Below are 14,093 nucleotides of genomic sequence, written 5' to 3'. Positions count from 1 at the left end.
CATGCCCCCCCACGCAGGACGTCTGGGACTTCCCAGTCCTTGCCATGCCTGCAGTGACTGACTCTGGAAGCCCCAAGAGGGGGGCAGGTTTCCCCGAGTTAGGACTTCACGCTCTAGGCTGATGCACTGGAGAATAAGTGCATGAGTCTGGGGGGCAGAGACCCACCCTGTCAGCAGGATGGCCTCACACTGCCACACCCAAACAGCGGGCAGAAAGATGACATTCAGTGACCCCAGGGCTCAGCACACAGGAGAGTGTGCCTTAAAACTAAGGCCGGTTCTTGGAATTTCCCACGGAGGGCTGCTTTCTCTCCTAAAATCGTCACGACCTTGGCTCCCCCTTCTAGAGCATGAGCGAAAGTTTCCTGCTGGAGAGCCCTGAGACTCTGAAGCTACGCACCCCTGGCACTCTTGCTGCTGACATGCTGGCAAAGCAGTATGAACAAGGTCGTGACTGGAGCTCTTCTTTTTTTAAGCGGCTAACTGCATCCTTTCATAAATAAAGATGAGAAAACCCTGAGCAGACTCTCTCATCCCAGCTGCACATCTCGTGAATCCGAGTGCCCTCGCTGAGCCCCCTTGCCCTGGGGGAGGCATCTGTGTGCTTTACCTCAATGGACTGGGATATGTGCATCTTGTTAATTTCAATCTGCGGAAAGCCACTTCCGGACACATCTTCGTACTCCTCCTCGTAGCGATCAAAAAGGTCAGTGGCGTCGATGCCAACGCTGATGGTCCCCTGGGGCAGAAAAACAAGCAGTCAGCACCAGGCTTGGGATTTGTGGGATGAAAGACAACACTCTGTATTTCAGCAGCTGCGTGGTTCACTGGGTGCGCGGGACTCCACGAGCCCACGGAGCACAAATGTCACGGTTCAAACCCGAACAGTGGTCGAGCACCACTGACTCGTAGCGTCAGAAAGCCAGGCATGTCCACAGGCGGATGACTCCCCAAGGACAAGTGGTAGGAAAAGAAGATTGACCTCTTTCATGGCTCTGAATTGCTCCTCTCCGGATGTAACCCACAAACGCAGAAAACCACCTAGAAACTAGCTACATGGATTAAAAACTTTTAACGTTCAATTCTAAACACTCTATGTCACCAAAGTACCTTAAGAGTCTTTAAAATATAGAAATACCTTCAAAGACAAAGAAGTGCAAACCAAATAAAGAATGGCAGATTTAAAAACTGTTCCACCTCCTAAAATTAATTTGAGACTTAAATTATGAGAAACAGAACCCCATTCTCTCAAGAAATAATAAGCTAAAATTCTGCTGATAAAAATGCTCTTTACTCAGAAAATCAATGTTTATTATTTTTTTTTACCGTCATAAGACCTTACAAATGGGCAGATACCTTAATCTAACATATAAAGACATGACCCCACACACATTTTTATTAAATTCTCTGCAGCCCATTAAAAAAAAAACAAACTTCATTGAGGTTTAATTTACATGTAACAATATAAACCACTCCCGTTTGAAGTGTACAATTTAATGAGTTTTGACAGGTGTGTCCACTTGTGAAACCACCTCCAAAATCACGATACAGGACACTTCTATCACCCCAAAAGGAGCTTGGGAGAACGTGTTCTCTCCCCGAGAAGGGGACACGTGAGCTGGGTATGAGAGGGAAACAAGGGATGAGCCTGCGGGACTCCCGTGGAGGAGTGTGGAGGCCACTGGGGCTGGAGCAGAGGGAGGGAGGCAGGACTCGGGGGTGCTGGGTGTGGCTGTTCACATAGCAGAACATTACGGGTAGGGTTCATCCGGGATAATACCGGTTTAACCTTGATGTTTTGGTTGGTTTAGCAGTTATCCCAGATGTTCATTTTTAAACAAAGTCACATCACCACCAATAGTATTTTCATCACCAACAGTATTATCATCATCAATAGTTGTCCGAATCTACGCAGCCAGAGTGGGTTTGGTGGCAGCCTTCACTCTGTGCTTCTAGCATTGGCCACCGTCTCAGCTAGGTGTGTGGGATGCCGGGAGAATCTAGGAGGTGACAAGGCTAACCCATCGCTCTGCTCCTGTCTCCTTCCAGGAGGCGTGAACAGCACCTCCCACTCCAGGACTGCACGCACGTGCTCGCAGAGACGGTGGCTAGACACAGCCCTCGCGGCCGCAACTGGCGGCGGCAGAACTATTAGAAGCTGCTGCCCGTTTGGCACATCAGGCAGGTGGCCAGTGCCTGGGCCTGTGACATGCGTGAAGCTGTCAAGCCCCCGGTCGGCTATATCCAGGGGCAACTCCAGGTGTATGTGAACGCGTGGGAAACAGAGGTGGGCCAGTCCTGCAAGAGAAGGTACCAGAGAGCAGTGTCAGCACTGCTGCTGGTGTTTCTCCCCTCTCCTGAATGGTGTAAACCAGGAGCCGGCACGCTGGCTGTGAAGGGCCACAGGACATACTTCACGCATCGTGGGCCACACGGTCTCTGCTGCAATTCACGTCTGCTGTGGGGAAAGCAGTCAGACTATCCAGTAAAGCACTGGGCCTGACTGTGTTCCAATAAAACTTTGTTTATTGACACTGAAATCTGAATTTCAGATAATTTTCACATCTCAAAACACTATTCTTCTTTTGATTTTTTTCCCCCGACCATTTAAAAATATAAAAACCATTCTTATCTCATAGGTCACACAAAAAGAAGCAGTGGGCCAAACTTGGCAACTCCTGATATAAACCTGCAAGGTTTCTTTCTTTTCTTTTTTTTTTCTGGGGGTGGGACAGGGGATAATGCTTTCATTTTTGATAAACGCTTCAAGCAGGAATGAGATTAAACATAGTGTATGTTCAACGAAAAAAAAATTAGGACTAAATTTCCACTTTCTCAGAAAGTTAATGAACACTGACCATCCACACCAACCATATGAAAATCAAGCCTTGGCCAAACTTGGCAACTCCTGATATAAACCTGCAAGGTTTCTTTCTTTTCTTTTTTTTTTCTGGGGGTGGGACAGGGGATAATGCTTTCATTTTTGATAAACGCTTCAAGCAGGAATGAGATTAAACATAGTGTATGTTCAACGAAAAAAAAATTAGGACTAAATTTCCACTTTCTCAGAAAGTTAATGAACACTGACCATCCACACCAACCATATGAAAATCAAGCCTTAGCATCTTCTTCAACAGTGAGTCATTCTTTAAAGACTGTGACCCAAAGTGAGGCTGTAGCGGCAGGCGTACTTACATATAGCTGTGAAAAATGACTTTTCATTTAGATCAAATGGTAGTTCCTCTATGTTAATTTTACTCATTTTTCCATTCTAAGGTTTGTAACGCACGCACGAAGGTAAAGCAATAGCCATTTATAAGTTAGTTCTATTAGCAGAAGAACCTCACAACTAATGATACCACTTTTTTTTTTTTTTTGCACGGTACGCGGGCCTCTCACTGTCATGGCCTCTCCCGTTGCGGAGCACAGGCTCCGGACGCGCAGGCTCAGCGGCCATGGCTCACGGGCCCAGCTGCTCCGCGGCATGTGGGATCCTCCCAGACCGGGGCACGAACCCGCGTCCCCTGCATCGGCAGGTGGACTCTCAACCACTGCGTCACCAGGGAAGCCCTGTCATTTTTAATTGGTTAAATTTATATCCTCTCCTGGAATGGAATGAAATTGACAAGGTCTTCCTATAGTTTTGTGACATCTAAACTTGAAGCATTCAGAAGATCATAAATGGATGTGGAGAAAAGGGAACCCTGGTACACTGTTGGTGGGAATGTAAACTGGTGCAGCCACTGTGGAGAACAGTATGGAGGCTCCTCAAAAAACTAAAAATAGAGCTACCATATGATCCAGCGATCCCACTCTTGGTTATATATCCAAAGAAAACGAAAACACTAATTCAAAAAGATACATGCACCCCAATGTTCATAGCAGCATTCAGGTGGCCCAGGTTCGATACCTGGTCAGAGAACTAGATCCCACATGCTGCAACTAAGACCTGGCACAGCCAAATAAATAAATAAATGTTAAAAAAAATAAGAATGAAAGTTTGCCATTTGCAACAACACAGATAGACCTGGAGGGTATTATCCCTAGTGAAATAACTCAGAGAAAGAGAAATACAGTATGTTATCACTTATAGGTGGGATAAAAAAATCAAACAATCTAGTGAATATAACAAAAAAGAAACAGACTCATAGAGAACAAACTAGTGGTTAGCAGTAGGGAGGGGGAAGGAGGAAGGGGAATGATAAGGGTAGGGGATTAAGAGTTACAAACTACTATGTATAAAATAAATAAGCTACAAGGACACACAGGAAACACAGCCAATATTTTATACTAACTATAAATAGAGCAGTCTATAAAAATTTTGAATCATTAAGTTGTACACCTGAAGCTCATATAATATTGTAAATTAATTATACCTCAAATTAAAAAAAGGATGCTAAGTGAAATAAGTCAAAGAAAGACAAAAAAAAGAATACTACAGTATACAGAGAAGAATCAAATATGCCAAAAATTTCAAATTTACTAAATAAATTTTCTCCTTGTATGAATATGGTAGGCAATGTTATGAAGGAATAAAAAACAGAGACACTGAAAGGACATTCTTCAGAAAAACAGCGGTGGGGGACTTCCCTGGTGGCGCAGTGGTTGAGAATCCGCCTGCCAAAGCAGGGGACACTGGTTCAAGTCCTGGGCTGGGAAGATCCCACATGCTGCGGAGCAACTAAGCCTGTGCGCCACAACTACCGAGCCTGCGCTCTAGAGCCCACGAGCCACAACTACTGAGTCCACGCGCCTAGAGCCCGTGCTCCGCAATGAGAAGCCACCGCAATGAGAAGCCCGCACACTGCAATGAAGAGTAGCCCCCGCTCGCTGCAACTAGAGAAAGCCCATGTGCAGCAGCAAAGACCCAACACAGCCAAAAATAAATAAATTTATTTTAAAAAAAAGAAAAACAGCGGTGACAGAGCGTGGACTCGAAAATCCCAGGAAGGCCTCCCACAAAGGCATGCCTACTGGGATTGCAGCCCTGCACAGAGCCCCCTCCTCGATTTGCAGTGACCCAGGACTTGCTTTTGCCCAAGAGGATGCAGGGGATGGGATGGCGCAGACTCCAAGGCTAGGTCACAAGGAACCTTGCAGCTTCGTCTAGGCCCCGGGGGAAGCTAGCTACCGTGGAACAACCCAACTACCCTGAGACTGCCAGGCTGGGATTCAAGGTAGCCGGGGTAGAGGCCGCCTGCGAGAGACGGCAGGCCACCCTTGGCCACCACAGCTGCAGTGTAGGAGAGGCACAGGCGTGCAGATGCCATCTTCAACATGACCCAGCTACCACTGGGCTGCATGGGGAGACCCCAGGCAAGAACCATCCGCCGAGTCCAGTCACTCCACAGGAGCGAGGAGAAAATCAAATCGTCTCGCAAGCCGCTAAGCTTTGGAGAGGTTCGTCATGCAGCAGCATGTAACCAGACACAAAATATCAGAGAAGGATATAAACCAATTAAAGTATGTAAGTGTATGCGAAAAATAAGGATTCCACTTCTGCGACTTTCTTCTGAACACCCCTTTTCACTCTCAGAAATGTCCTGATTTGGATGTTGAATGACACGGTCTCCCCGCCTACAGGTCACCGTAAGGATGCTGGCTGACCATGAATGACGTAAGCCACCAGAGAGCAGAGCAGAGCCACTCGGTCTGACCTGCAGGCTCCCCCTGGCTCTGTGCTTGGGTGAGGAGGGAAGCAGGGTCACGATGGCAGCAGTATCACGAGCCACTGACTTACGTGTGTGGGTTTCGTCCTCAGCCACCTCATTCAACTCACAAGCCCCGACAGTTTTCAGTTGGTTCTTTAAAAGACAGGCAATGATACCATATGCAAACAATGAAAACCCTTTCAATATTTTTCTCTCTCTTGTTATTTGTCTAATTGTATTGGCTAAAACTTCCAGAATAACGTTAAATACGGTTTTCTTTCCTTTCCCAAATAAAACCTTTGAAATGATAAACATTTGTGTTAACTCCACAATGACAATCAATCGATTCACCAGAGGGTAGAGTAGACTTTAGAGGTTTAAAAATAGTGCTGAAGGCACTATTTCTCAGCTATTTTGTTGTTTCTTTAAACAAGGCCAAAACAGTGGAAAACTTCAATGAGTCAGTGACTTCTGTGACTCAGTGGCCTTTGGTGTTGATCCAAGTCTATGGAAAATGACCCCCCTGCCCCCAAAAAAGAAAGAGAATGACCCAGAGAATGTAAGGCTCAAACGCCAGCCACACCTGAAGAGCCACCCAGAGAGGGACTGATTGTCATCTACTATTTCCGAGAGTGGTTCAGATGCCTGCCATCTGCTCTTCTACCAATTCCAGGAAACGACCTTTTGAAAATGGACTGGTCACAGCACCAGAACTAGATAGACTTCTTCTCTATGAGCCAAACAGGGGTTTGGCTGCAACTTACAATTCATTTTCACTTTCAGCATAATATGCTTTTCATACAATGAGATGTCATGACTTAGGAATGAGAGTTGGATCTGAATTTTAACAGAGGATCAAAAAGGATCGAGAAAAAGAAAAAAAGAGAAAAGATAAACTCTAACTCTGGATAAATTAATGGGTTAGACTTCTTCCAACAGCTTCTAGCTCAATATATGCAAGTTTATGACTTTTTTTTTTTTTTTTTTTTTTTTTGCGGTACGCGGGCCTCTCACTGCCATGGCCTCTCCTGTTGCGGAGCACAGTCTCCGGATGCGCAGGCTCAGCGGCCATGGCTCACGGGCCCAGCCGCTCCGCGGCACGCGGGATCTTCCCAGACCGGGGCACGAACCTGCGTCCCCTGCATCGGCAGGCGGACTCTCAACCACTGCGCCACCTGGGAAGCCCTTTATGTCCTTTTATTATTATATCGTTATTAAATCACATTTTTTCATATAAAGAGTTTACAGAGGAAAATACTTTTAGATAATCTTTGCCATTAAGTGCAAATCACAAAACTTTTAAAGCATTTTGTTTATTTTTTTCCCCTGCTACAAGCACACCTCACCTTATTTTTCTAGAGCAGGGTAGTCGAACTTTTTCTGTAAAGAGCCAGGTAGTACTTAAGGCTTTGTGGGCAACTGCTGTGGAAACTGCTCAACTCTGCTGCTATAGTGCAAAACAGCCACAGGTAATCTGTAAATGAATAAGCTTTGCTATGTTCTGATAAAACTTTATTTGTGGACACTGAAATTTGAGTTTCATATCATCTAGCTCCATACAACGATGATACTGCTGAAAAACTGTCAGTGGGACAGCCGGCAGCTGCAGATTTTCAACTGAGACCTTTGAGACTTTTTTTGGAGCTCAAAGATTCAATCTATAGCATGGGACAGTCACCCCTCCCACCAATTAGCAGAGCTAACAGACTCCACGGGGAACACACCCCCCAGTTTCATACTATCTTCAATCAGGTCACAGTCATTCCAGTATAACACAGGTTGTAAAAAGAATCTATTAGTTTCTCAAGTTTTGAGCTACTCAATGAAAATCACAAACTGATAAGATTCAAAGGTTTAAGGAGGTAAACACAAGAGGAAGTAGCTGAATGCTACCTGTAAGAGCCCACTGTAACCTGTAAACTACAACCCCACTGGATCACCATCTTCCCGGACTACCAAATACTCCATTCATAAGTCAACCCTTTTTTTCTTTAACTGATAACAAAACAATGTAAAAAAGATACCTGTTTGTTCTCTCATCTGCAGACTACTGCAATACTTCTCAAATTCAGCCACGCATCGGAATTCCTGGGGTGGGGACTTGTATAAATGCAGATTCCCAGGTAGCAGACTGATAGACTCCTATTTATTTGCTCTGAGGCAGAGCCTGAGAATCTGAATTTTTAGTAGGTGACCATATTGTGATGTAGCTGAGTTAACTTACTAGCTTTGGGGTCTTTATTTATGACTGAATATTTTATTTAGATCATTGTAGATTCACATGCAGTTATAAGAAATAATAAGAGACCCTGAGTACTGCCTTCCACAGCGGTAAACTTGCAAAACTACAGCAAACTATCACAAATCGGAGAGGCACATTGATACAGTCCACCAACCTAATTCGGAGCGCCTCAGTTTTATTTATTTTTATTTTTTCATCTGTGGTTGTATATTTAATTCTATACCACTTAATCGCCTATGTGGGTTCATGTATCCAGCACTACAGTCAAGACACAGAACACTCCCATTGCCACAAGGATCCCTCTGGTGGCCCTTCTGCAATGGCTCCTACCTCCTCCCCACCCCCCTCCCCTTACCCCAACCTCTGGCAACCGGATCATTTTTTTAAATAAAGAAGCTGCAGCTGACAGAGTTTTTGTTCCTCTATTTCATTCATGATTATGGATAAATAACACAGTCTTTTCTAATGCAATTATCTCCAATACATAAATTTGGATGGGTTAGATCAACGGGATTAAAAACACATACACGTTTATCTCAGTGTCCTCCTGAAACCCTCCTCCCTCCCAAAATAACGATAAAGGAATGACAAAGCCAAAGACAAAAAGAATAGGATAACTAAAGGTGACAGATAAGAGGTGTTAACCAAATTTTAGAAACTGGAAAAGGATGAAGAGATGGTAACTGATTCTGCAGAGAAAACTGAAACCTAAGTGTTGCTGGTCAGGAGGTGGAGGGACCACGCACCCCAGGAGTCGCGGAAATGTGGACCCCTGCCCACACCCCCAAGGAGCCAAGTGACAGAGGCTTGTTCTTTGGAGAAGTCACATGAAGGGATTCCAGGCACAGCAGTGGGGGAGTGGGGCCCGTACTGGAAATAGGCTGAGGTGGACTACACGCTGAATGGTCCCAGCCTCCACTTCCTACCCCACTCAGCTATGAGACTGCTGGCAGCCAGGCGGGAGACTGGAGGTTTCTTCTCAAGAGAAAAACCACCTGCTAATGAGAGGAAGCCTTTGGACGCTAACCTTTGGCGGGGTTGGGTGGGGTGTGTGCACGTGGGTGCTCCACCCAAACACCCCAGAGTTAAGCCCATCGGGGACGAGCCCGGCCAAGTAACATGCAGTGTCTACTCAGCCTCACCGCCTCACTCTTCATGGCAGACAGCCAAGGACTACCAGACATTTGAGGGAAACCTCCAACACCAAAGTCTGAAACCAAGTAAAGATCAGAAAGAACCAGAAAGAAGCACAGAATACAAATGCCAAAGAAAACGGCGAGAAATCTGTAGGTAATATCCTTAGAAAAATGAGAGGTATTGCACTGATAATGAAAAACATTTATGAACGCTTACTATGTGCCAGGAACTCTTCCATGTAACCTTCTTATCAACAGTGAGTAGGCACCATTTTCTCCATTTCAGATAAAGAAACTGAGGAGCACAGAGCTGCAGTCTCTTGCGCAAGGTCACAGGTGATAAGTGTCAGAGACAGGATTTGAACCTGGGGCACCTTCAAATGCCAAATTCCTACCCCGTTACTTCCCATGAAAAGAACAACAAATCTGAGAATAAGAAAGTCTAAGATATTAAAAACATCATAGACAAATTAAAAAATTTTCTATATTCCTTAAATAGAAAGGCTGGAAAATGATCTAGGAAAAAAAATCTCCAAAAAAGTAGAACTAAATGAAAAATATGCAAAATGGAGACGGAGAAAAAAGAAGATGAAATTATTAGTCCAAAGGATCCAATATGTGAATAAAAGGAATCTGGAAAGAGAGAAAGGAGGGGAAAAAAAATACTAGAAAATGTCTCCGAACTGAAGACCACTCAATTTTCCAGGTGGGAGGGTCTGCTGTAACTATCAGCACAAGTGAGAAAGTCACCCCGAGATTCTCCGTCGTGAAAACCCAGAGAGAAAGACCCTAAGGGTTATCAAAGGGGGAAAAGAACATCACACACAAGAATAAGGAATTAGAACTAGTCTTCTCAACAGCAACCCTGTAAGCTAGAAGCCTTGGAACAAGGTCTTCTGAGGCCTTGGAGGAAAAATGATTTCCAAACCGGAATTTAATATCCAGTCAAATTATATAAAACTGCCAATTTTTAGGCCTAAATAGACAAAAATAAGCAATACCTATTATTAAATATAGAGAAATAACCAAATATTAAGTTACAGATACACACACTTTACAAGTGTATCTATCTACACACACATATATATCACAAAGAGTATAAAGATATATGCTTTATAGTACTTAGCATCAAGTATAAACTTGATTTTGAGTTATACAAAGTCAATGTTTTACCTCTGGGAAATAATATGGCAACATCTGCATATATTATGACCCATAAATTTCACATCTAGGTATGTGTGGTATATGGGTGTACGTGCATATGTGCAAACACATGCACACACACACACTTAAGAGACAGCCTTGCACATGTGCACCAGGAAACATGCACAGGAATGTTCACAGCAGCAACGTTCATAACAGCAAAAACCTGGAAACAACTGAAATCTCCACCAGCAGGAGAACGGATAAGCCGTGGTACCCAGCAATGAAAACAAGTAAGCCACAGCTTCATGAAACATACACAATTTTGGAAGAGTATGAGTGGTGGGGAGAAAGCAAGTCCCAAAAGAATGCCTATAGCATGGTACCATTTTTACAAAGCTCAAAAACAATAAAAATGAAACACTATATTGCTTAAGCATACTTCCAATTTGTAACAAAATTTAAAAAGCAACAGAATGAGGACCGTGTGGGTTTCTTGCTTGTGCTGGGAGCGGAGTGGACCCTTCCCACCTGGAAAGTTGAGTCGTTCAATTCTGGGAAATTTCTCATATTATTTCTTTTATATTCGTCCTCCTTTTCTTTCTATTGATACATTCCTTTTATTGGACCCTTTCGGATCGTGTTTCCTTCTGGCAGGGAGATGGAAAAGGAGAGAAATGTGGAAGTGAATGCAAGTTATGGGCAATATTCTTGTTTTTGGGTCAGGCAGTGGGTACTAGGCGTTTATTACTATGTTATAGTTTATAATATTACACATATCTTTTCTATGTATGTATGTATATATAATTACATACATAAATACGGTTATATATAAATTATCTTTTTTTTTTAAAAGACACTCGAATGGGAATGAAACGGAAAAGAAATTCGACTTTTAGGCATCTTGTGTAAAGGAGCAACTGGAGAATGTGCTTCCTCCACAAAGAGATAAACCAAAAAGGGGAAGGTGTGGGAGCCGACCAAGGAAAGGGTTGGAGGGAATCCAAACTCCACGAGGGAAGGGGCTGCTCTGCCGAGTGTCTAACAGTGCCTCTCTCGGCCGGCACTCAAGGCCAATTTGTTGAACGAATGAACACAAAGGCAGTCCTAGGAAGTTGGCGAGGAAAGTCCTGAGGTCACAGCTGGACAGCAGGCCTAGAAAGCAGAGTCTAGTCTGGACTGGGATGGGGGATGATGGAGGAGAGCTACAGAGGGATGCTACCAGGAGCAAAAGGAGAGAGACATAACACACAAGGTGTCTGACAGATTTATAGGAAACTAATCAAAGGAACCAAATGGGACAACTACTAACACCATGGAGTAAAAAGCATATTAAGAGAAGTCAGGTAATCATAGTATACTATCAGGCTCAACTGAGTATTCGTACAGTGAATATTCATTTAACCCTAAAGGGTATTATAATTACATTGGATGAACTGAAACAAATGTGTTGTTTGGGAGAACTATATCCTTATCTTTTCTGGCAAGAGGTCAACAGATAATTACTGAAATTGAAAAAAACAGAACAGAGTAAACATGCAACTTAGAAGTAGTAGGAAATGTCAGAGAAAAGAGCTCAGAAGGGAGGCGTGAGGAACAGGAGTCAGGAACCCACAAGGTGGGGGCAACATTAAAAAAAAAATAAGCCTAGTAACTATCTGACTTTCTAACCTACTTACAAATATTATTTAGATACACACATTATTTAGATACACACACACACACACACACACACACACACGAAAAAAAATTGCCACACTTTAGACTTCGAAACCAGGGGCTACTTAAAAATGATTAATATCTCACAAAGGTCTGATATGCATATTTAAAAACTAGTAGAGGAGTTCCCTGGTGGTGCAGTGGTTAAGAATCCGCCTGCCAATGCAGGGGACACGGATTTGACCCCTGGTCCGGGAAGATCCCACATGCCGCGGAGCAACTAAGCCCGCATGCCACAACTACTGAAGCCTGAGCGCTAGAGCCTGTGCTCTGCCACAAGAGAAGCCACGGCAATGAGAAGCCCGCGCATCTCAACGAAGAGTAGCCCCCAACTGCCGCAACTGGAGAAAGCGTGCGCGCACCAATGAAGCCCCAACGCAGCCAAAAAAAAAAAAGTTAAAAAAAAATTTAAAAAATTATTTTAAAAAACCCCCCAAAACCTAATAGACCTCTTGTGCCCATAAGTCTCAGATGTTCCTTGATCAGGAGGGCCCATAACCAAATGACACCATCGCCCACAGGCTGGGCCTGGAGTTGGAGAGATGGGGCCCAGCCCTTTCCCAGAGGCCATCAGATGGCATCAGCATCAAAGGCTCAGCCACTCCTGACCCAGAGGAACTCATGCCGAGACGGGAGCACTACCTGCCGGCTCGGGATCCACTCCCACACCAGCTCTGTGAACAGCCTGGATAACTTACTGGGTTGACCAAAAAGTTCCTTCGGTTTTTAAGTAAAAGTAAGACACATTTTTCATTTTCACCAAGAACGTTATTGAACAACGTATTCACCGTTCTGTTCCACTACCTTCTGCCATTTTTCAGGCAACTTCATAATTCCATCTCCCCAAAACTTTTTATCTTTTTGAGCAAAGAAGTGTTCCAGGTGCCTTTTACAGTCTTCCAGGGAATTCTGTAAAGACCAAAATAAATGGAAATCCGAAAATAAATGGAAATCTGAAGTTGCAATGTCTGGTGAATATGACAGAGAAATCGGAACTTCCCAGCCAAGCTTTTCTGCCTGGTCATCAAAGAAACATGCAGTCTTGCATTATCCTGATGGGAGATTATACATTTTCTGTTGACTAATTCCGGATGCTCTTTGTCAAGTGCTGCTTTCAGTTGGTCTAATTGGGAGCAGTCCTTGTCGGAATTAATCGTTTGGCTTTCCAGAAGGAGTTCATAATAAGAGGACTCCCTTCCAGTCCCACCATATACACATCACCTTCTTTGGATGAAGACCAGCCTTTGGTGTGGTTGGTGGTGGTCCATTTCGCTTGCCCCATGATCTCTTCTGTTCCACATTATTGCACAGTATCCACTTTTCACCGCCTGTCACAATTTGTTTTAAAAATGCAATGTTTTCGTTACGTTTTAATAGAGAATCACATGCGGAAATACAATCAAGGTTTTTTTTTGCTTAACTTACGTGGAACCCAAACATCAAAACAATTAACATAACCAAGCTGGTGCCAATGATTTTCAACGCTTGATTGGGATATTTTGAGTATGTCGGCTATTTCTCACGTGGTGTGACATTGATTCTTCTCAATTAATGTCTCGATTTGATCGCTATCAACTTCAACTGGTCTAGCGACTGTGGAGCATTGTCCAGCGAGAAATCTCCAGCACAAAACTTCGCAAACCACTTATGACACATTTGATCAGTCACAGCACCTTCTCCATACACCGCACAAATCTTTTTTTTTGCATTTCAGTTGTTTTTACCTTTCTTGAAATAATAAAGCATAATATGCTGAAAATGTTGCTTTTTTAAATATTAAAATGGCTCCATAAAAATTCATCAATTTTGATACGTTTTTTTAAAAATTCATGCTGATATGACAGCTGTCAAAATACAATCTAACAAAGTTGTTTTGAATGAAGTTAAAGACAACTAAGTGCTACTAGAGCCATCTTACAGAACACCAAGTGAACTTTTTGGCCAACCCAATATTTTTATCTTCATTATATACCCCACCCAGCCCACTGGCGCACTGTGTGGATAAAAGTGCAGTCTCCATTAATCCCCAGCAGGCTGCCTTGTTCAATGTTCCTTATACCAAGCCCAAATCATCTTCCCGCTGTCGGCTCTGTTCCTTGTTGCTGATCTTAAGCCAGGGAGTCAATTAAAGACCATCATTTCCCTGTCTCCCCTTCTCTCAGCCAGCACATTTATCCCTTCCACTCTAGTTTACTGGGATCT

General features: G+C 43.7%; 1 protein-coding gene across 1 annotated transcript in view; it reads right to left on the bottom strand.

Annotated features, from left to right (window-relative positions):
- DNAJC11 (DnaJ heat shock protein family (Hsp40) member C11) overlaps positions 1-14,093 on the bottom strand; it is a 72,050-nt gene that overhangs the window by 15,408 nt on the left and 42,549 nt on the right. Inside the window, exon 5 of the mRNA XM_060141567.1 lies at positions 611-739. Within this exon, the coding sequence (XP_059997550.1) occupies positions 611-739 (129 nt within the window). The remainder of the gene's footprint in view (positions 1-610; positions 740-14,093) is intronic.

Source organism: Lagenorhynchus albirostris, chromosome 2, assembly GCF_949774975.1.
Source record: "Lagenorhynchus albirostris chromosome 2, mLagAlb1.1, whole genome shotgun sequence".
NCBI lineage: Eukaryota > Metazoa > Chordata > Mammalia > Artiodactyla > Delphinidae > Lagenorhynchus > Lagenorhynchus albirostris.
The sequence above is the reverse complement of the archived record's forward strand: the minus strand, read 5'-3'. Positions and strand labels throughout refer to the sequence as shown.